This window comes from Pelecanus crispus, chromosome 3, assembly GCF_030463565.1.
Source record: "Pelecanus crispus isolate bPelCri1 chromosome 3, bPelCri1.pri, whole genome shotgun sequence".
Taxonomy (NCBI): domain Eukaryota; kingdom Metazoa; phylum Chordata; class Aves; order Pelecaniformes; family Pelecanidae; genus Pelecanus; species Pelecanus crispus.
Window position 1 is genome coordinate 121485633 of NC_134645.1, and position 23786 is coordinate 121509418.

A 23786-nucleotide genomic window follows, 5' to 3' on the forward strand; every position below is an offset into this window, starting at 1 on the left:
ATGTCATAGGTCCAACAATTTTGGACATTTTTTCCAATGTAAATAATGTTCTAGTCCTATTGGGTGTCTGTCCTGCTCTTAACACCTGAGCTCATCTAGAAGCCTCCAGTACAATCCCCTTTTCCCAGCTTATACATAAGTAGCAACCAGAAGGCACACAAGAACTTGAACTGCAAAGGCTGCAATACAAGCTTATACATTAAAGGGAATCCATGTTCTCCACCCACAGGAGGACTTTTGCTGAAGAACACAGATCAACCACTCAACCTGTAAGAAGCCAGTGTTCACTAAGCTTGCATGTATGTGGGACTATCTGCAGTACACTGAAGCACTTAAACCCCAAACATCCCAAACTAAACAGATCAACCAAGCCTACTGGTAAACATTTCGTAAAAGATTTATTTAGGTATCATTTATCACAAAGAGGAAAATACATACAAGATTAGAAGCATGCAACCATCTTCCACATTTCTATTTTTTTTTTTTTGCATTCGCAGCACATTGTAATACAACTCCTGTGCCACCCTCACTTCCTCCTGAAAAATACAATGTTTCAGGACATAGGATAACCAAAAAAAAAACCACAATAACGTAAGATAACATAGGAGAAAAGTGCAAAGTAAAAAAAGTCACATATATACCACATTCAAACCCCCTCCCCCTCCAAAAAATGGATAAAGGCAAACTGTCATTTTGCTGCACGATCAGATTGTCTTTATGACCTACTTTACAAAAAAATTAATATAAATTAAGGGCATGATCCTGCAGACACTTATAATTGTCGCTAACTTCAATCACAGATTGGCTCAGTTGGTATTATTAAAAGCCACAAGTTAGTCACATGCATAAGTTCTTGCAGTATAAGGCCCTAAGGCAAGAAAATGTTTAAGAGCATTAAGGAGAACAAAAATTAAAGCAAACAAAATCACTCCCAGATGTGTTTTGCTTAGTAAGTTTATATCAAACATATTTTAAACAGAACAGTTTGCTCCTAAAGCCCTGAATATTTCTATTACTTAAGCAGTTTTGCAAGATTAAAAGACAAAACCCCCAGGAAGCTGGTACAGATGTTAATTAACATAAAAATTGCTTCAGGCAGGTATGTAGGGAGGTGGAGGTTCCTTCTCAGGCATCTTCACTGCCATTTCATAGGTTGGCAGAACATACTAAAAAGAAGACATTTTGAAGAGATTAATGCAGAACGTTTAGGGGAAAAAAAACCCAAGAGAACAAGAACATACATGTTCCATCAGCAACTTAATCCTCTGTTTAAGAAGGACATATTTAAGAAGAACTTACTGCTGTTTTAGTAAGCTAGTGAGGCAGTGAAAGGAGGTGCAACAGTAGTTTACTGTTCTGCTGAACCTAACCCTAGGTCATTCGTTCCTCCCCACTGTCTCTCAGTTTTGCAAAGCAGCAAGCAAGGTTTTGACTGGTGCAATCAGAAAGCTTCACTCTACTACAAGAAAAACATTCAAAGACTTTTCTCTACAAAACCTCCTATTTTATGCACTATAAGAATGTAACTAAGAAATAACCCACTGTAACATTAGCTGCTTTAACTTTTTTAATCCTTCTAGTCTTTGATTAGAAAGCTTGTAAACATATATGGCTATGGTGGTTTTCTACTTCAAAATTAAACGATGCTCATTCCTTTTATCTCAAAGAGAGGTTTTACCTGTGGAGGAGCTTCAAAAGCAGGGTACACAGCTATCTCTGGCAAATTTCTGTTGCTGATGTATTTATAGCAGTTCCATACACAGTTAATTAGATATGCCTGAAAGAAGAGACATTTCTTTTTAAAGACCTCATATGCATTAGCTGATTCAGAAATCAGATGCCAGATTACATTCATATGACAAAAAGGAGCATAAATCAACTTAGTTGATACATATCTGAGGAATGGTTGCTATTTCACAGATTTAGCCACATACCTATGTTGTTCCCCATTTAGCTCTGCTACCATAGTGACTCAGGATGAGCCACACAGGTTTTAGCAAAAGAATTCACAGATCCATTCAACTAATCCCTCTATCTGCCTCAGCAGTGCTAATCAAATTAATCCCCAACTGGCTTATGCTTCTGTGGATCTCAGTCCAAACTTGCCAGGAGGAGCAGAAGGCGGACAACACAATCCCACTCATCCCTGAGTTTGCATTACTATTTGCCCAGCTACCAGCGCACGAAGGAGAGGGCACAAACACACACCTGGTGTGGCAAGAAGACAGTAGAGCAAAGTAGCCTGGACTTTAAGTGAACGTTAACTGCTGTAATCATGCTCTAATGAGGATTAGATTTTTTTTATTGTTAATCTGTATAACATTAATCTCTCTGAATTTTTCACTGGCAAGTTCACACGTGGCTACGCACAAGGTACCAAAATTTCGCAATCAATAGAAAAATATTATCTACTGTATTAGGCTTCCACTCCCCCGAGTCAGACATCCCTCTTGGAGAAAGTATAGAAAAAAAATATCAGTAAAATACTTTTTCATCACTTCATTTTTTCTTAAATTCAATCTGAATGCAATAAAGGAATATTGTCATGGCCAATGTGTCTTATCAACTCATTTTTCTAATATGTTTTGTCTGCACAAATTTCTGCAATTCAAATGAATGCCTCTGTATTTAGATCATCAAAAAGAAAGTAACTAATATCACCCTTCAGTAGGAAGAAAGACGCAGCTCTGAATTAACCTATGCATTTCCTCCTTCCATCATCTTCCTTCCCAAATATGCATCCTGTTTTTTTAAAATCTCTCACTGTGCCCAACAGTTTTGTTTAGAATCTAAACTTGTACACAGTAACTCAATATTGTTTTGCTACAAGCTTAATTACAAATATTAAATTTATCTCCACATATGCAAAAAGATGGTATTTGAAGTCTTTGTGCATTCCTACTTCCTATTGAGGAAGGGCAGAGCTGCATAAACACGCCCCACTGCATACAAGTTAGCTGAAGACACCAGTACACAAAATAAGACTTAAGTCATACCGTAATTGAGCATCCTAACAATTCTGCTCAAAGAAGTTCTTAACTCAGCATTGTCAGCTGAGTTCTTAATTCAGCATTGAGAATTAACTCAGATTGATAGCATCTTAATATAGTAATTAATGAAGCAGACATATGCTTAAGTTTTAACTTACCTTTAAAATGATAAATAAAGCAAAGAACACCAGAAAAATAAACAAGAGACAGCTGGAGTCCAAGGCAAGGAGATCATCTTTGTAAGGGAAATCCGGCTAGTTTAAAAGAAAAAAATAGGGAAGGGAGAGAAAGGGAGGAGATAAGCACGAACACTGCACAGTCACAAATGCAACAGAAGGACATCCAAACTTCACACCAAATGAAATGAACTCTTCTGTAAACTAATCTCCCAGAAACAACAAAAAGTTCCCTTTCTCACTAGCTGCTTCTTTATCCTCCCACAGAGCACAGTATTTATCCTGCCTCTGTCCTGCAAGAACAGGTTACTACAGAAGCAGGCTACTATACAGAAGCCTTTTACAGTCTACATCTCTAGTAATTTCCTCAGTCTCGCACTAGTACAGATTTTGTACTTACGCTTTTTGTACAACATTTGTACTTATGGTCCTCTACTTGGTAACTCTTTAATGACTTAGTATTAATTACCTTCTGTCAGTCCAACCAGTAACATACATGTACACAGAGTAGAAAGGAAAAAAGTTGCCCCCAAACTTCAGAAGAGCCAAAACAAAGAGCTTCTACAAACTTCAAACTCTTCTCTTTCCCTGACCACAGTAACAAAGCCTCTCTCCAACACCAGTCTGTTTTTAAAGGATTTTTTTTTTTAAACATCTACTTGAACAGATCTAAGCACCAGCCAGAAAAAGCTTGTCATCCCCATTAACTGACACCATCAGTTAATCCATTGACTCTTCTTGTAGTTAAAACACAGGCAGTGTTAATGACAACTTCATTACAGTTTCCTTAGAAGGTATTGTTGCAAAATGAGAAGAACCACACAGAACAAAAAAAGGAACCCTCAGAATCTCAGATTCCATCCCATAATGCTGTAGGACCCTACATCATATGACTCCTTACTTATACTCTTCTCCCATCACCTCCCCACCCCCCGCAACATTTCTTATCTGCACTAGCAAACCTGCCACAGAACCACATTGCTTAAAGGGTTAGGAACATCTTTGTTTCGAGTTCAAGTGTAGCAGAGGCAGTTTAAACCAATGACTCCTATCACAACTCGTTCTTTACTCTCCCTGGCTTTCCTTTTAGGGAGCAATGACACCCTTGGCCCTTCCACCTCTGATAAGCTCTCATTCTCATAACCACCCTAGCAGTGCTGCAGCCTGAACTCCTCTTTTGCATGTACAGGAAGGTAGCTATAGCTCAGTCACTTATCCAATTAAACCAAAGTTTAATTTAAAATGTAAAATATCAACTTGAGCTAACAAACACTTACCAACTGATCCAGGTAATCCTTGATTCGGGGCAAGTAGGTTAGAGAACTGATGGCAACCAGACAACTGAGCACGAAGTCAAACAGTTGGTAACAGAAAAATGGGATCAGCCAGCCTACACGATGCTAAGGAGAGGAATAAAAAAAAAAAAGAGAGCAGCAGCCTGTAAGATATTTCAGTAAAAATTCAAGTAGCAAGTTAAAAGCCATGTACTAAATATACTTACAGCGATTGCGCCATACACCATCATTGCACTGATGGTGAACATGAGGAGGGAGATAGCAAATAAAACACAGGCATTTTCTGCATTAAAAGAAAAACAATAAACATCAGTCATTTCCAGAAGTTGTCACACTGCACCTGACAGGTACACAAGCTCCAGCCATTACTATGATGTGTTCTCACTCAACTGTTTCATCTGTGCAGCAGCAGAATTGAGTAACTCAGACTTCTCCTAATGGAAAAAGATCTGGTTCAAGAAAACCAGCTGACGTTTGGAAAAATCCCTCTCCCTTAATCAAAAGCCTGAATAAAGCTCAGACACACCAATTAGAAGCCTGACATAGTTTGATAGTAATGCAACATAATGATGTTGATTTGCAATGTATGTCAGTGCTAAAAGTATGTGGGTGATTAACTTCACAACTGGAAAGAATTTTAAGTGAACCTAGCACAGTATCAACCTTTACATTTTAAAACTGTTTGATTATGTAATTTGGGCATTGGCAGTGGGAGCAGCACTGCTCCTTCAGTAACACTAAGGAAAACAGGAAATCACTGTGTGGAAGGTATCCCATTATTTACAAGAAAAGGCAGCTGAACAGAAGCCGAATGACAACAGAATCCAGGACACTCATGGAAACGGAATGATAAAAGATTCTCCTTGCGCATCACAGTTACAGATGACAGAAGCACAGCTGCTTTCCACAAGTTAGATAATACTCATTCTCCTACAGCAAGCAGAGTTTACATTTTTAAACACAGAGAAAGAAACCAGCTTGAGAGTCCATAGATGTTGTAAGCAAATGTTTTTAGCAATCCTGAAGCCAAACTGTTGTGGTTCCCATGCTTGAAACACATGATCTGAGAATCTTAACTTTCTAGTCTGCAACTGATTTGAAAAGTTACACTGTAGAAGCACTGACATACCCAATTCAGTGCAAGATAATATCTACATACACAGATGGCATCAAGGAGATCCTCCCATGTCTGAAGTGCACTGCATTGATCAGAGAGCCCTAAGTACCCAGCAACAACCAACAAGTGTGATTTTCTTCTCAGGATTTGTAACTCACAATATCCACATTCACAATCAAAATTGTAAGATCCCTTGACGCACACAAAACCCTCTAGCCCAGATTCCAACACGAGAAACAAGAATCTTTAAGTCAAAAGCACGCAATAGCCATTTTACAAAAAAGAGTGGAAAAAAGCACCTTCAGAAAGCATCTCTTAGTAATATAAGCTTAAAGCTACTAAGTACACTGACATTTGTTACAAAACATACCACATTTTACAGATATCTGCTGTAATTTTACTTAATGCTTTGGCTTCATGAGCTATTTGGTCCTTGTTCCCACCCTCATTACTAACAAGCGTGAGTTACAGTCACAGGACAGAACTGCCAGACCCTCAACTCAGGTTGTGAACAACTATATGAAGACTGTAAACCAGAACTCTCAAAATCCAGATTCACGCTTTACTATTTAGCTTCACTCCAGACTGGATCTGACTCTCCCTAAATTTTAGCGTAATACAACAAACTTAGATGAGACACATTCACGCTTTACTATTTAGCTTCACTCCAGACTGGATCTGACTCTCCCTAAATTTTAGCGTAATACAACAAACTTAGATGAGACACATTAGAAGTGCCACACTCAACATATTTCTGCACATTTAAAAACAAGAAAAACAAAGCATGCGCACAAGTTTACATGTCATACTACAGGTAAGAAACTTGGTCATTACACACAAAAGTTTGACACTGATTACACTTGTACACATCATACACTTCATCTACAACAGAGTGGAAGTAGGTTTAATTCTGCTCATGATGCTTTCTCTTCTGTTTCTTCTGCATGTCAAACTTTTTAGATAAATATTTTGGTTTCACTGAAGTACTTGGCATCCCAGTTCTTCCACTGTCTTAGAAAAATGGCATGGTTTTCCTCTTAGTAAACTCCTACACAATAGCTGTAAGTGCTTTTCTTAAATCTATGAGGATCGCCAAAAATTTTTTTAAAAAAATCTGTAAAAATAGCTTTCTGCTTTTTGTAAATGTTTATGGAGAAAGTGAATTAGAGATGTTCCACACACACTTCAACACTCAAAGCATTAGAAGGCTAAGAAACCTTTAGAAATCATATAATTTAAGATGCTTAGGAGTAATATGAAATAAAAATAATATTCCATGTAAGTTTTTTTTTTTAATTTTTGTAGAAGACATCAATCCCAGAATAATTAGAGAAATTCAGAAAACAAGACAACCATATTTAAAAGCTGTATGCATATATGACACACTACTGTAAGGCAAATATACCATGACACAGCATGGTTTATTTTCTAATCAAACAGCAGAGTTATATACCTACCAGCCATTCTCTCGGAAGCATAGTAATTTCCGATGACTTCATACTGGATATCAACAGTTGGCACTATATTTGGATGAGTCACTTCTACTGTCAACAAGATGCCCATCAGCAAGTTCACCACCTGAGAAAGATCACAGTTACCTAAAGGTTATTTAAACTGCAGCACCAATGATCTTTTTAAGGACACACTAATAAATCTTATTTCAGTTAGAAATAAACTCTTTGCTTTGCCTATATGTGGAAGAAAAAAAAAACAACCCAGCTTACAATTAAATTTCAAGTCAATTTAGTTAAACTACTACCAAAAAAACCAGAACAGTGGACACTTGCAAGTTTTAATGAATCACAACTAAATAACTTCACAAACTAAGAGGACGGATAGGGTTTGTAAGGATTCAAACGACATAATTAAATTGATACTGCATGATGAATGCACAGATTTGTGAACCAGAAAACTGGAAACAGTTAAAAGAGGCCAGAAAAGAAAAGATACAACAACAGACACAATGAGGAACATTTGGAAAAAGTTTCTGCTTTCTACAACAAATTGAAAGGCAGAGTTAATTTAATGTACAAATAATGTATTGCACCCTAATCTTTCAAATAGTGCTGGGGGCGGGGCAAGCAGTACAAGGGGATGTGCAACCATCACACAGTAAATACCAAGTATGAAGAACTTCCACTACAGCTCTAATCCTCAAATGTAACTTGCTTCTTGGTTTCTCCGATGTTACAGTTTTAGTACAACAGGGGAGACCAGCCCCTTCCCCTATTAAAACCTCATCAGTCAGGCTACACAAACACAGGTAAAGTTAAAGAAATCTCAAGATTGAGCCCCAAAATTTGTAAGCATTCAGCATTAGCTATCTACTTACCAGGCCTTCTCCTCACTTACACTGCCATTGAAGACTATTTCCATTTCCCCATTTTGGTACACACCAGAAATGCTTTCAGTGACAGTAAGAACTCAAAGAGAAGTAGCTTAAGCCTCTGCAAAACACTATGAAGGCAATTTATAACCTATTCAAGATTTACAGGGGCATAGTTTCTGTTACTAGTATCTGGAGATACATGCCAAAGAAAAAGGCTGCTAACAAACAAACAAAAGCCACCATGGTATTTTCAAGCTGCAGTTCTTTTCCAATCAATATTCAGTACTATCACCACCACCAGCAGGATCTTTTACAATTAGCCTCAAAAGAAAAAAACAAACTGGTTTGCAGTTTCTCACAACTTAAGGGTATTTGCCAGATATTTATTCTTTTACTGGCCTGGTTCCAGGAGTCAACAATAGCAACAGTGGCAAGTCTGTGCACAATTACTGACATTCAGTACTGAAAAAAGCTTTAGATCATTTAAAAGTAGTTTTAGCTTTCAAGACTCACAGTTCCTACAAGTTTTTGGTGTTTTGCTTTGTTTTGGGGTATTTTTTTTGTTTTTGTTTAAAAAGGGTTTTGGTTTTGTCATTGGGTTTTTTGTTACCACACCACACACCCCCCCCCCCAGGTTTAGAGATATCCTGGTAATAAGCTTGCTTACACTTTCTGCTAAAAAGAACCCTTTAGTGAAATCAAAGGTGATGATTTTGTAGAAATGCTATCATGTCATCATGTATTATACAAGCTTGCTAGAAATTACAGCTACTTTCAGCCACTTGTATCCTCCATTTTATGCCTTGGAATGCAAAATATAACAACTAGTACAGCGGGCAGTAAAGAACTAAGTTTGGCCACCAGTATCTTTAGCCTTGAAATAAGCATATTTTCCCCCCTCACAAGACACTTCCTACAGGGCAAACAGTCAAGTTGCTCATCTGCGACTTGTCTAAATCTTACTCTGCTTCACCATTGGTCAAATGTACAGACTACTACATTCTCTCACCACTCCTGTTTCATCCTTCTCTACTCTGTCTTTCTGCTCTCAGTCTATTTCCAAGCCTTCTATTTTCTCCTCTCCAGGGGTTGAACCAGGGTATACTTTGGAAAATAACTTCCTGCTCTCTACTTGTTTTAAAAAGCCTATGTCAAGGTTCAGATCTCTGGCCACTGAAACATTGATTTCTACTTCATAAAACATAGATACATGTTCAATTATAGCTACATCATTTATTGTTTATACACAGTCATCATTTTAACTTAAATAGTGGTAAAGTTCAGGATGAAAGACAACGTTACTTCAATACTGAGTTTAACTGCCAGGGTAGGCTATCTGCCTCAAAATAAAGAGCAAGCAGCACTTAAATTAACATAGAAGTAGTGAAGAACTTGAATGCTTTGAGACTGTGATCCTACATCTGTCACTTTTTTTTTTTTAATTTTCATCCTATCCGTGGCCCAAATTTAGCATACAGAAGTCCTTTGTAATTTCACTAGTTACTGAGTGCAGTTCAAAGTATTAAACCTTTATTTTCTCAGCCTGAAATGGCATACAAGGAAAATAGGAAATTAAAAACTCATTCAAAATACAATCTATTGGGATCAGGGAGACAGAATAAAAATACTAACTTAAAAACCCAAACAACAACAAACACAAACCTCTGCCAATTAACACCCCAGGGTTTCCAGTACTCCATTACTGCTCTTTGTGGATCAGATCACAGCACTGAGCAATTCATCATATTCAACATATGGATTTCAATTAAGAGTTACCAACAACTCCAAATTAGGAGTCTTTTTATATACAAAGCCAGAGCCTATATTTTAACTAACACCACTCTTCTTTCACAGAAGCTTGATAACAGCAAGACCACAAGGCTTGTTTCAGCTTGATAGTCAACGTGACTGGCAGCAAGAGTATGGCTTAGATTGCAAGGCATCGTCAGAGCTTAAAAGAATATACTCACTGTGAATGAGATATATGTTCACAAATGGCCTAGATGGAGAAGTAGTCAGAAAAAACACAGCACAGGTAAGCCTCAGTGTAATCTGAATATTAAAATGACCCCTCCCCTAAAAAACCCACCAACCCTGACAAGCCAGCACTCAGTGGATAGTGCACCATTCTGAGGTAACGCCTCAAAAGTCCCAGCAGTCCCCATCCTAGTCTTTTTTGTCAGGAAGTCAAAAAATAATAATAAAGATTACAAAATGCATGTTCAAATTCTTATTCAAAAGATGGTTTCATTAAGATGAAAAACTTAATTTAGTTTTGTAGTAGTTTAACAAGTGTATTTTACTTTTGTAATTGGGGTAACTGAGCTTAATGGTACTTTGGTGTAGCTTATATCAAAATTTAAAAATCCAATAGCTGGTATTAAAGTAGAAAGTCAGCATTTATTACAAACTGGTAACAGAAATACGAGCTCCCTGTATGTTCAGAACTCAAAAGACTGTGGGACTATAACAAGCATTAGCTTTTTAATTAGCAAGTTTTATCTCCATGGTATACATTTAATGCCTAATCATGTAAGTGCCTCATCTCTCTGGAGGCCTGAACATGAAGCCTAGGTTTCCCCACGCACTCTGAGTGACTAAATGTCTTGGACATAAACATGAATTCCTACTTATCATTTGCTTATTTCCTTTTATGAGTGGGAAAGAAGAGGGAAATTCCCTTGCACTACTACACTTTCTCATCTTCCTCTCACTTTTCCAGTATTTTTCCTTAAATGTGTTCTTGAAGAAACAAACCAACGTAGGTTTTTTGTTTCATTTTTTTATTATACTAAAATAATAAAAACTGAAAAAGAGTAACTTTAAATAGGGCACTTCAGAGCTTCTAGCACTTGCAAGATTAGATTGAGATTCCTTCATTTCCAGAAATCTTAAGTGAAAAAATGACTCCAGCGATCATCATCCCCACCCACCCGCTAACCAGTACCAATTGCGTCATTTTGACTCCATTGCTGAAGTTTGCTGCCAGAATGAAACAGCCACTCCCCCAAAACAATGCTATTACTTTTAGACTGTTTATTGAACTCTGATCTGATTTTTGCCAGTGCAGCGTTCACACTTCCGGTTTCTGGAAAGCGCCGTGCCTAATAAAAAAAGTTTACAGGAAGAAACCAACTTCAAAGCCACATGTTTGCAATTACGGAGCTAGGAATAGAAGGTTTCTTTTTCCTTCCTACACAGAACAGTAGTGGGTGTTGCAGAGTAAACCAAACTATATTAGTCCTGGAACTCAAGCAGAAGTCTGCTAGAAATGTTCTTAACTCATCTTTTTGCAAATACAGTTTTATCTCTTTATCAGAAACAGTAGCAGTATACAGACTGAAGCATGCTTGAAAGAACAGTTCGATCACACAGCATCAACAGCAGACATTTTAGAAGATAACGTCCCTGTTCTCTCTAGACTCACAGAAGTACACAACGAGGACAGCGATATAGCTGTTTTAGTGAGGAGATAGGTTAATTAGATGCAAGATTTAAGAGTGTACAAATAAGCAAGGAATAGGAAGATACCTAAAGAGACAGTTACATAAGAATGCAAATGTGTTAAATAGCCAAAACTCTTATCTGACTAAACATCTGGAGTAAATTGCTACAAGACTCCATTTTATGTTTGGTATCAAATTCCTTCAGGACTGCACAGCACAAGAACACACTCTATCCAATAAATACAGGCTGACCAAGATTTTCAGTAACACAAAGCTACTGTTGAACTAAGCATTCTCACCTACCAAAAAGCTACCTCCCTCACAAAAAAAAAAACCACCACAAAAAACCACACACCACCAAAAAAACCCCACCCCACACAGTTATTACTATTTGTCCCACTCTAACTTACAAGCACAGATTATTCAATTGATTTAGAAATACTTAGCACAAGCTAGTGTCTGAAAGACTGGAGTTAGTGTTATACTTAAATTGTGCATTAATTAACATGTCTGAACAACCTGACATACCCTAGGCCATTTAAATTTTTTTAGTTTGTCAGCAGAAAGGTAAGTTTAATTTTCACTGTCCAAACTGTACTTTACCTTCAAAAGGTATGCATTATAGTTGAATTCCAATTTAAGCATTAGGCAAGACCACCTAAGACTTCATGGTGACCTTATTTCAGCTCAAACAGCTAACAGTTACCAGACTTAAAAGTTATTACCTTTTCCTAGCTGACAGCTGGGAAGAACTGGATAAAAATTTTCAATGCATAGTTTAACAAAGTGTTGGATACAGTTTATAGAAAAATGTAGCTATGAAGTGCTTTGCATGCACCCTGCTACCCTGAACTCAACTGTATTTTTCCCCTCTAGCAGCCTGAATCTGTTGCAGTTACACAGGATCAAAGGAACCCTTTGCCTCAGACACCACTCCACCTCTGAAGCCATGAGCCTCATCAGCGACCAGCATACTTTCCACCAGCCATAAGCACTACAGATACTTGCACAGATTCAAAAGGAAGGAAGAGGTGCTGCATCCAGGCAACAGGATGAAACAGAAGCATAGTGAGAGAGGTAGAAGCTGGAAGTACTACCGTGTCTGTGGCCAGGGAAAGCACATCCCTGCCCACCACCCCCACCAAGTTCCTTCAGTTTCCAGATAGGCCTGCGAACAGAAAACTGAAGTTGGGAAGGCAGTAAGGTGCATTTGTTTCATAACAAGGATGAGTGTCTCCTTGCTGTTAACAATTTATGCTTTTACTTGAGGTACCAGAAGCATATTCTTGATCTCCTTCCATCAGCATAGGGTAAAACTTCTGAGAGTTTTGCAGGTTTCCAGAACAAGCCCGATGTTCAATACCGCAATGGACCTTACTTTTCTATTCTGCATGAACTAACAGTAGAACTTAAGATTAACACCAAGACATATTTTCCAATTTCTTTTTGAAACAGAAAAAAAAATCCCTTTCCTAGAGTTTTGTTACACTTCCCACCCCCCTACCTTGCTTTTTCTTCCATTCCTCTCTCCTGCCATTTTATTGTTTGTTTGTACATTTCTTCATCAATGGAAAGACCAAGATGGGGGAGAGGAAAAGGAAAAACCTCCCCGTACGTACTTGCTGAAGGTAAACCACAAACTCTCCAAACTCAAATCCCCATGACTGTAAAAGCAGTTTCTCTGTATGGCTCCTTCACATCAAGGCATAAAAATGCCACATTCTCTATTTTTACAATCTGGGGAAGTGTGAAGTAGAATACAGGCTTTGGTTACAGCTTCAGGAGAATAGAAGAGCTGACACCACATTTTTAAACTGTCCTTGCATTTTTATTGCCCAGTAAGAGGAAGGAACGATAAAGAAATGACTTCAACAAAGGGGAACTCAGTTCCCCTTTAAGGGAACTAAGGTAAGTTAAGGCTCCAGGCCTTAACTTGCTGATACCGTTTCCACATTCCTACTTTACTCTAGTTCAAAACTGCCTTTAATATTTCAGCTTCACCATCACAGCTCTCTCCCAAAGCACCCACCACTCAGAAAACAAGGTGTTTTGGAAACTAAACCTCTTTCTATTGCTCCTCAACCACTGCACTGAGAACAGAGTACCAAACAACTGGGAACTTCCCCTTTCACGAAAGTCTTCAGCAAGCAGAAGCCATGATCATTTTGAAGAGCCTCACCTACCTCTCAGAGGTTACACACTACTCAGGGGAACCACACCTTATCACCCTGTTCTCAACATACCACAAATTCCAGTCTCCCCAAAGGTTAGCATCTCCTCTCTTACCAAAGACACGTTCAGTACTGCTCAAAACATACATAAGGCCCTACACCTCCAATTTAAGAAAAGGAGTGGGAATAGTAAGAGAACCGCTCAGAGACCCGGGTTAAAACACCCTGAACTTTCCCCTCATTGTATTTTTCTAACCACAGCAACGGAGGCCGCCAAGGCACAACTGGGTCTGGCAAGCCCAAAACAGACCCCGGGAAGGAAGCGGGGCCGGAACCACGCCGGCCGACCCCAGGAAACTCGTGCAGCTTCCCCCGCACGGAGCGGCACAGGGGGCAATGGCGACGGCCGGCACGACGACAGCTGCCTCCCGGAGGAGAGCAACTCCCCCGGCGCGGACAGGGGAGCCCTCGCCGCCGCGGCCCCTCGCCGCTCGCGCCCGCCGCCCGCTCCGCGCCCACCGCTCCCAGGCCGGCCAACGGCCGCACTCCCACGCATGCGCGCTGCGCACGGCCCCAGTCGCCGCCCCCTGAGCGGCGCCGGCTGCCCCCCGCGCCAGCCTCTCACCATGTACCAGGTGCCCAGGATAATGGTGCCGGTCCGCACATGGCAGCAGCCGCAACAGCGAGTACTGTAGAAGCGGTCCCGGCTCCGCTTGAACGTCATGGCGGCGGCAGCGGCGACGCCAACCTCCCGCCTCCAGGCCTGCCGCTCGCCCTCTGTGGCCACTTCCCCTCCAGCTGAGGGCGGTAAAACCCCCGCGCGCGCGTCACCGCCATTCTGGCCAATCAGGCGCCGACAGCGGGGGCGGGGGGGGTGTGCCCGCGAGAGGGCGTACGCGTTGCCGCGGCAACGGGCGATTGGCGGCGCCGCGGGCCAATCACAGCACCGCTGGGTGCAACGCCCTGTCGGTCACCTGTGGCGGCGGGGGGCCGGGGCGGGGCTCACCTGAGGCCAGGCCCGGGGCCCGCCGGGCCCGCGCTGGGCCTCGCCCCCTCCGGCCGCCATGTTGGGGCGGAGCCCGGGCCTCCCGCCACAGCCCCGCGGGGCCGGCAGCGCTCAGCATGGCCCGTCCCGGGGGGGGCTGCCCCTCGCCGTGCTCGCTTGGCCTCTGGGGTGCGGTTCGCGGTGCTTCCCCACGCAGCGTCGGTGGAGGTTGGCCAGGAAGAGACGGTGCTCGGCCTCTGGGGAGGCATCCAGAGCCTTACGCGGAGAAGTGCGTTGTCCAGCGACAACCCTTCCTTCCACGAGAAACTGCAGTAGGTGTCTCCTTGGTAGAGCCCGAAGTGGCCTGCTTTGAGGTAGTACCAGCGTCCCACGGCTTTCACTGAAATTCAGCCAGTACCGAGGAGGGTTTAATTCACTTAAACCCTTTTGCTATTCTTTTGCATTAATTCCTTGGATTAAGTTATTAATATTGTGTGTTATGTGATAAGAGGATATGTGATAAGAGGGTAAACTGAAGAGGTGAGTTTCAGTCCGCAGTGCTGCTTTACTTTTTTGTGAGTCAAAGTCCCTGTTTATGAGTGGATAATAGTAATACTTAATTTGTCCCACTGAAAATTGCAGGTGCTGCCAGACACGTGTTAATTAGAAATAATGTGTATAAATCCAAGTGCTGCCTTCGTATATGTATGCAATGAGGTTGCTCCACTGCTTAGACCCATGATCTGTTCCCGTATGGAGCAGGACTTACAAACTTCTTCTCACCCAAGGGCAGCCAGTGGTTTTAGCAGACCTGGGCTGTTGATACAGATACGCGCAGTTTATTTTAACCCTGGTGCAGCTGCAAGTATTTCTTGGCCATGTACAACCAATTTGAGATGCTTGTAGAGCCATAAATACTTGCTGTGCATATATACACCAAGATGCATGTCATATGTCAGTGTTAATACTGTTTTTTTTCACTCTGAACAATGAGAAGGTAGTGAAGGTGACTGTACTTGTCCTTTTGATATATTCCAGATCCTACAATTAACACATTTTATTGTTTTAGCTACTTAGTCTGTTTTTAAACATGAGCTGTTGCTGAGTTGTTTGAAATTACTTAAAGGCTTTAAAACTGACCTTTTTATTTTAAATCCCCGGTGTCCCATAATTGGTGTTTTTCTTCCTTAGGGCATATTTCATTTTTGAATAAGCATGTTGTAAGTGCTGCTAAGACTGCTCTAATGATCCAGTTATAAACTATTGTTTGTTTCTTTAGTGCTCCTAACGTTCTCAGCCCTGTACACAGATGCTTAATTATCAACACTCTGATTTAACGTAGCAAAACCAGACTAATTTTAATCAATATACATGCACGTATTTCAATAAATAGAAAAGGAATGTGCATTTTGTTGTAACCAGTCATTTAAAAAATCAGTTTTCTCACAGATGGTGCGTTGGGAAGCCTAAGCCAACTGTTCTTGCAGCATGCACGCCTGAATTGATTACATTGTTCCTATGGAGCTGAGGGTCTCCCTCCTGTTGGTCTGTCCCTGTATGAAGGAGGAATTCACAGGACTAGCATGTGTCAGAAGAGAAGGCAGGAGCCTCTCGCTTGAGTTAGGGCATCCACTTGGAAACACCTAGATACCATTCTCAGTTCAAATGGTTTGTGAGGGCAAGTGTTCCAGCTAAGATCTTGCAGCTGGACACTTTGCCTTCACTAGTGTCACTGGCAGCTCTCATGTCAGGCTCGGATCTTCAGGGCTATTTTCATGAGATGAAAGAAATCTTAATTAAGTGTTCATATCTTTGTCAGCCAGGCTTAGAATAAAAATTGATGCAATTCCCTTGAGCTTCACTGCTTGTTATACCCTGCAGACAACAAAGATACTGGGAAGAATAATGTGAATGCCATTTAACATCACAAAGCAGCTTTCCACAGCAGGATAGATGGATGTGGAACTCTGTAGTTATTGAGTGGGCATAAAAAAACCTCTCAACTTTCTCTTCCCCTCAAAAAAAACCCCAAATGTAAAAAAAGTATTTTGAGAATGATTGCATTGTTTCCCATACTTGGGGGAAGAGAGGATAGGTTAATGATTTTAGTCCTACCATCTGTGAAAGATCCCAGTTCTTCCATGCCACAAGCAGCCCAGATGACCTCAGGCAAGACACTTCATTCTCTCTCAGCCTTAGTTCTCTCCTTTTTGCTAGTTCAGAGAGGATTTGTGAGGCTAAATATATGAAAAATTCTGAAGGGCTCCGCTTATAGTCATGGCAGCCAGAGCAAAATCTCAGAGAGACAGAGAGTAGTGGTGATAAACTTTTCTTCCCAAATAGCAAAAAGACCTTGACATTGCAGGAGCAAATCCTCCACTTCCACAGCAGTAAGCAGAAAGCCCTACATACATCTGCAAGTCAGAAGCAGCTGCAAAAGAATGATTCAGATTCCTTTACCAGCATGACACTTAACTCCTTCCCTCTCAGCAGGTAGGGAGGGAAGGAGTTTTGATACCATGGTGTTCCTCATTAGCCAAACTAGTTAGGTCTTTCAAAATCCATGTCTAGACAGGAGATTTGAACTTGTGTCTTGAGAGGGCATGGCAATGTTTTAGCAAACACTTTTTTTTTTTTTAATAATCATATTTGAAAATAATACAAAAACACATGTGACAGCAGAACAGTTAGGATTGTGTAAACAAGAGGCCAGGTTGCATTCTCCTTCAGCTTCTTCAAAGAAATGAAATTCAACACCTGCAAGATGTCAAAACAATAGAGCACTAAGACTGCTTTATGCTGATCTTTGTAATTCCACAGTCTCTCCCTTTCGTGCCATTCAGTCTATCCTTGGCTAAAAGGTGTTGGTTTAGACTTTAGACTTATGCTGTAATCGTTAGTTCTCCTCTGCATGCACTGAACATTGCCAGGTTGCTTATGAAAGATGAGGTGCTATTCTGCTTCAGCATTTGGTCTGTGTTTGTGTGAGGGGAAACCTGCAGACCATGAGCTGATAATCGTACGTAGCCTCCACGGACAGAGTTCATATCACTTTATAACAAAAATATTGTCCTGTTAGGGGTTGGGGAAACTGAGGCATGGTGAGATGAACTGATTTGACCAACACCACTAAGGCTAGTGAAAGTGATAGGAACATCAAGCGGGTCTCCTGTCCAGGCTTTTTTGCCAGGGAATAAAAGGTGCAGTGCAGGATATGTTGGAGCTCTTCCATCCCAAACAGAAGGTGCTTGACTGAGGGCAGTAATAAGCTAATTCTGTGATTTTTTTACTATAACTTTACTCTATGCGTGTGTCTGCTACTCTACATTATAAAATAAAAAAAAGAGGAAAGGTGACTTTGCTTCTCAGACTTGTTTATTTTCCACACTGAACAACCATTTTTAAATTAAAAACAATAAAGCAAGGTTTTTCAACATCCCAGAGAAACTATCTTTACATAGATAGTGCAGTATATAACACTGGATCCCTTCAACAGGATTTAGAAAAATCAATAGAACTGGTGCAGATGTGAAAAATATCTGGGCTGAGAGCATGGATTGGCTTTTTGCTTCCTTAAAAAAAGAAGAATGTGCTGGAGTAAAAGCAAAGCATTAACATATCAATGAGGGGAAAAAACCTAAAATAAATTAGTCAGGAGGGAAATTTTCCTGTTGGTGACTCACACAGTGAAATCCTAGATATTCTGAAGTCAGCATTAACAAATTTTACCAGCCTTTTTCTCCAAGATGGATTCTGCTAGAAGAAAAGAAGCTAATCCGGAGATTCAGTGGTTTCTTGTAAAACAGAGAAGTAGTAAGAATGCATCACGATGAGTTTTGTGGTTATTAGATTTTACTTTTGTTTATTGAATTAATCAACATCACTTTGAGATTCCTAATGTAATGTTCCAAGCTTCTGTACTTTTTGTTCTAGTTGATGGCTGTTAACAATATGAATTATCTTTTACCAGTAAGAGTCAATTTAACACAGTTCCAAACCTTTTAACTTGTAACAGATGGATCAGAAGGTCAGGGCTACAAAAGCAGCTAAAATATGACAGCGTGATGTAAAACTTTTATTAGCACAAGACTGTGTTTCTGCGTTACTTGCTGTACGCTCAGGTTTTCTGAATATCAAATACCGAAGAAAAATTCTTGTATTCATTTACAGAATCAAAATCTGCTAAACGGAAAGAGCCGTGGTTCATTTATATCAGCCTTCATATAGCTGAGGAGCTATAAAAATGTCTAAAAATAACGTACAGCATTTTCCTCCATCTAAAATGGTACTTGCAAGTTCAGATATCTCAGTACTTTCACATGACTAAAAGTGAGTGCTGGAAATGGGAAATGCCCCGTACTTACTGGCAGTCTCCCCCTTCCACCCCGCAGCCTGGACTTGCCTCTCCATGAATCTTGGCAGGGCTAACAGGAGGAGCCTGAGGACTGGAATGCTACCCACTCAGGGAAGTAGGAAGAGTTGCCTTCTGGTAATTGTTATTTCTTTCCACATTGGCTCTTTGAATGGGTTTGCAGCTTGGGACATCAGCAAAGATTTCCAGGAGGAACACAGTGGCAGGCAGCTGATGCTGCCAAAAGTGCTTGAAGTGATTTATCCTGTGTCTCTGTAACTTAGAGCACTCAGAATCACCACCAAGGGAAAATAGTACATGGATACAGAAATCAAAGTTTGACATAAACTAAAGTTTACCAAGTTTCTAGTAGTCTCTTGATGGGATGGTACAAGGGTCAGTTATTGTTACAGTGCCTTTTTCCCAAGAAGGCACAGGGAGTTTGTTTCTGAGACGAACACATTACAGCAGCCTTTCAGTACAGGAGGATGCTTCCTTTGCACATGAGAACATCTGCAGAGCTGAATCTCAGGGACAGCACATACTGGAAGGTTCAGTTTGCCTTGAAAAGACCTGTGGGTCTGGTTCAGTACAATCGCAGAAGGAGGACAAGATTTCCTATATCTGACCTGTGTAGCCCATAACTTAAAAACCCTCTCTCCTCACAAGGAGCCAGCTACCCTTAAGAGCATTTTCAGCATTATGGAGTAAATAATTTTCTGCCAAGCAATTAGCATGTCTACCTGATACTCGGCTCATCCAGATTTGTCAGCTGTGCCACTGATCTGCAGATTGGGTGGAACAATGATACGTACAGATAATTACGATGATCAATTACAGATAATTATGGAACAGCAGGCCAAATTCCTCTCTGCAGTTGCCCCACTTAACCCTGATGGTGTTACACCATGGTTTGAGTGTGAAGCAAAGCTTCAGCCTCTGCATCTGCATACTGCAGTCTGCCTGTGAGCAAACACAGCTTTGTAGGTCAGCAGTTCATTGATTGCAGCGTCAACCACATCTTAATGCCTGATATACTCACAGACCCATCACTTATGGATATGGCCCTATTATTAGGGATAGAGCCAATCTTCCAGCTTCAGAAGGCTTCCCACAAGAAAGAGCATCATTACAAAAATAGAGCAGACTGAGTTTAGGAGAAAGTTGAAACTTAAAGCAGTGTATTTCATCACTTGCAGCTGCTGCTGTAACAATTAATTGCTTGCTCCTAACAAGATCATAGATGTTTTCCCAGCCACACTCCCACCTCCCAGGCCGCGGATGCACCAGAGGCTGAATTTCCAGCTGCTGGGCCATCTGCAGATGCAGGGAGAGCTTTTGGTTGTTCCCAAGGCATGTGTCACTGAAGCAACTAATAAATTGCTTAGGGAAAAGGCATTGGGAGCCAGCTGGATCTGGCCCATGAACTGGCGATTAGGCTACACTGGGTTGATTAATGACCAAAGAGAGGCTACTCTAGATTTACCCTTCTAAGGGATAAGTTATACAGAGAATAAAAACTATTCAGCTATAGCACAAGCGATGCTACAACCTGTTGGAGGGATGCTGAATCTCCTGTCTGAGGACTTACACTACTTTCCAGCTAGTATAGATCAGAGACTAGGAGAATGAGCATATCAAGCACATTCATTTAACACTTCTGGTGCCAGAAGCAGCATAGCAAGCTGGTGATTTGTGGAGAACAGTTAATTCTCACAGAAGAGATGGGGAGACGTGTCTTAAAAGCATAGAAACCAGGAGTAGCCTGAACACAAAGTGATGAAAGGAAGGAGAATTTCATACGGGTCTCAAAGGTCTGCTTTTCAAAGGCGCTGGCCATCTGCAAAGACCATTTGTTAAGCTGAGTGATGTTTTTTTCAGTCTCTGAGGACTAGGAAGTGAAAGAACGGAAGTTAACAGCCGCTGCTGAGTGCTTTGTGTTTTTGGTTTGGCTGGGTTTTTAAACTCAGTCCACTCAGTGAGGAACCAGACCCTCAGCATACACTCCTATCCCCAGGAGCCCGTGCAGCAGCAGCACTGGGGGATGCGGTGCAGAAAGGCTCCCAGCGCTACCACAGCCACGTCAACCAAATGGTACCCAACGTACCCAACACTCGCAGCAATGGTACCGATACAGCAGATGAATCACACAAACAGTATGTTGCCACCAAATTTGCCCTGAAGAGAGCTTTGCAATTATTTAGGAAAGCCTACGATCAACAGCATTTAGTTGTAGGAATGTATTTTCCTTGCCTACATTAGAATGTGGTATTAAATAAGGTGCTGCTATAAACTGAGCTCATCTATATTACAGTGATGACTTCCCATCTATGAAACTGTGGAGCCAGAAGAAAAATACAGCTCTCCTGATACTGCTGATGTCAGTAAGAGTTGCACTGATGAATTTGACAGAAAAACTGGGTAATATAATTTGCTGCTGCTTGTCATCAGCACTGCAGTCAACTTGTCAGTGTTACAGGTCTTGATTGTTCTTTTATCCCAACAGCAGAAGAATGTTATGAGGATTTCCTAAACATAAAAGGATTCAGATTAAGGAAATCCCTTAAAAACATTTACAGTACCTCAAAAAAGCTTGAAAATGGAATGGTTTTAGCCAAAAGCACGTGCTCTTACTCACACACACACAAACTAATTAAATAAAACTGCTCATGAGTGCTGGGCTTTGGGCAATATTTTTTTATTATAAAAACAATGAACATTTGAAATACTGTAACATGTTGAAGTAAAACATAATTACACAGACATCAAAAAGTTTGCAAGCAGATACAGAGAAAAAAAGCAGAAGAAATCTGGAGTCTATCAATCTTGTGAGCTTCTCCTTATCTCCTTCATTCTTTTTTTTTTTTTGGATGACAGAGGTTATCTTCAATGCTAAACAAAGACCTTGGGCAACATCCTGGCCCCAATGAGGTCAATGAATGTTTTCCATTGGCTTCAGAGATAGCAGAACTTTACTCATTACCCACATACTCATTAACACATCTTTTAAATCCTTGAACTTGCTGTACTTGTTTCTCCACTGAGGCTATGTATTTTCTTGTTAGGCATCTGGTCCAAATCAGTTACTTTCCAGATAAAAGCCCTTTGGTCTATTCAGTCCATTCATAAACAGCCTATATTTCCCCTGCACTGAAACACAAACACCAAGATGTGCAGATTCCAGACAGTGGGCTGCAAAGTGGCATCAGTTAAGATTACCCCTCACCTGTCTGTCTGAAACAATCCTGCTGTGCTAAATTTCAGAGCACACTGTACAGCTAGCTACCCCAAATATCACAGCACAAGAGAACTGCCCTTTAACATATAGTAGCTAAACTCCAAACACAAATGCGTTGCTGCGATTAATCGCTTCTCTGGAGGATACAGCTGCTTTGACAGCTATGCAACAGATGAAGGCTATCAGGTAAAAGTGTTGAGCTGCAGGGAAAGCTCAGACAAGCCAGCATCAGGGACTGGGTGGCTGCGATGGCAGAAGCACAGAGCTCTCCTCTGGTTCCATGATGCAAGCAGGTGTGCGGCTGTAGTGGTGTAAAGCCATTAGCATCCCTGGTTACTCAGTGTCCTACATGAAATGTGTTTCACAGCATCAGCCCAATGCCTATGAACGTGCATACATTTAACATGCATTAGCAAGGTAATCTTGCCATGTGATCTCCAGAGGCACAAAATCAAATGCAGACAGAGATTTGACAATCATTATCTCATCCTTTGAGGCAGCACTTCTAAGATGGGTCAGCTGGAGGCACAGTCTCAGGACCGTCTAAGAAACCCTCACAGCTACCACCAGAGCTGCAGCTCCTCTAGGGATAAAGGGCTTCAGCTTTTAGTGGTGTCAGCTCAGCACTGTTTATAAACCACAGTATTAAATCGTAACACATTCCCTCCTCCATACCATAAGCCCTCTGACAATGAGAAATACACACTCTTCAATAAATACTAAAATGACATTTTTTTAAAAAATCTATTCACAAATTTAGTTTGTATTAGAATATTTAAGTAACAAAACGATAAAAACTTCCAAACATCAGATTAAGACAAATTATTTCAAAAAGTTACTTCAGTCCACTATAACTACAAATTCAACATGCTTTGGACATACAGACTTTAAACTTTAGCCCACCATGAAATCTGAGGAGAAAAAAAGGGTTTAGACCATATTTCCAAATAAGTGTAAAACCTCCTCTAGAAATTTTCCCTTGTGGAGCAAGCTAGCCTGATGTGGAGTGAAAAGTATAAATATGTCAAGATAGGAGGCAAAAGTCTGACTGTAGCAGCCGACAAGGATTTAAAAGATTTAGGAGGTTTGAAAACGATCCACGTTATTTTCCCTTTGTCTCTGAACAGTGCTTCCTTCTGTACGTTAGTAGCCTGTCAATGAGCACCTCTGCAAAAATGCCAGGGACCAGACTAGCTGGTGGACCCTCCATGGAACTGAAGTACAATCACGGTCAGGTACATCCCGACCATTTCTACAATGGCATATAACATTACAAGCTGACAAACAACATGACAGTGAAAAACTGAAAGGACTTAATGCAACCAGTCAAAACCCATTCAACAGCTTTTAATCAATGGCAGCAGTTTGTAATGAACAGCCACTCTGTTTCAACGCCACCTCCTGTGCACAGCAGGCTCATTCTCTCCGTTCTCTCACACAGTCACGCTCTCTGGCTCACTGCTCCTCTTCTCCTCTTCCTCTCACTGGGAGGTCTCCTAGAGCCTCTCTTTACTTTGGGCTCAGCACGGCATCACAGAAAGCAGAATCCTTGCAGCTCATTGGCATGCCTGCCCCATTGGGTTGTCACTCTGGCAGCTGCACAGCTCCCTCAAGTCTCTCTCTTCATTTTCTTCCTCTTCCTCCTCTCCTTTTTTCCAGGTACACCTGCCATACAAACAACAGGGGCC

The 23786-nt window shown here is 41.0% G+C and overlaps 1 protein-coding gene across 1 annotated transcript; it reads right to left on the bottom strand.

Annotated features, from left to right (window-relative positions):
- Positions 1-376: 376 nt before the first annotated feature.
- Positions 377-14287, bottom strand: LAPTM4A (lysosomal protein transmembrane 4 alpha). The gene is made up of 7 exons (XM_075707832.1): positions 14150-14287; positions 7036-7156; positions 4668-4744; positions 4444-4566; positions 3149-3244; positions 1679-1777; positions 377-1166 (listed from the first exon to the last, which is right to left on the bottom strand). The coding sequence occupies exons 1-7, from the start codon at positions 14246-14248 to the stop codon at positions 1092-1094; spliced, it is 690 nt and encodes a 229-aa protein (XP_075563947.1). The 5' UTR covers positions 14249-14287; the 3' UTR covers positions 377-1091.
- Between the last annotated feature and the right edge of the window lie 9499 nt (positions 14288-23786).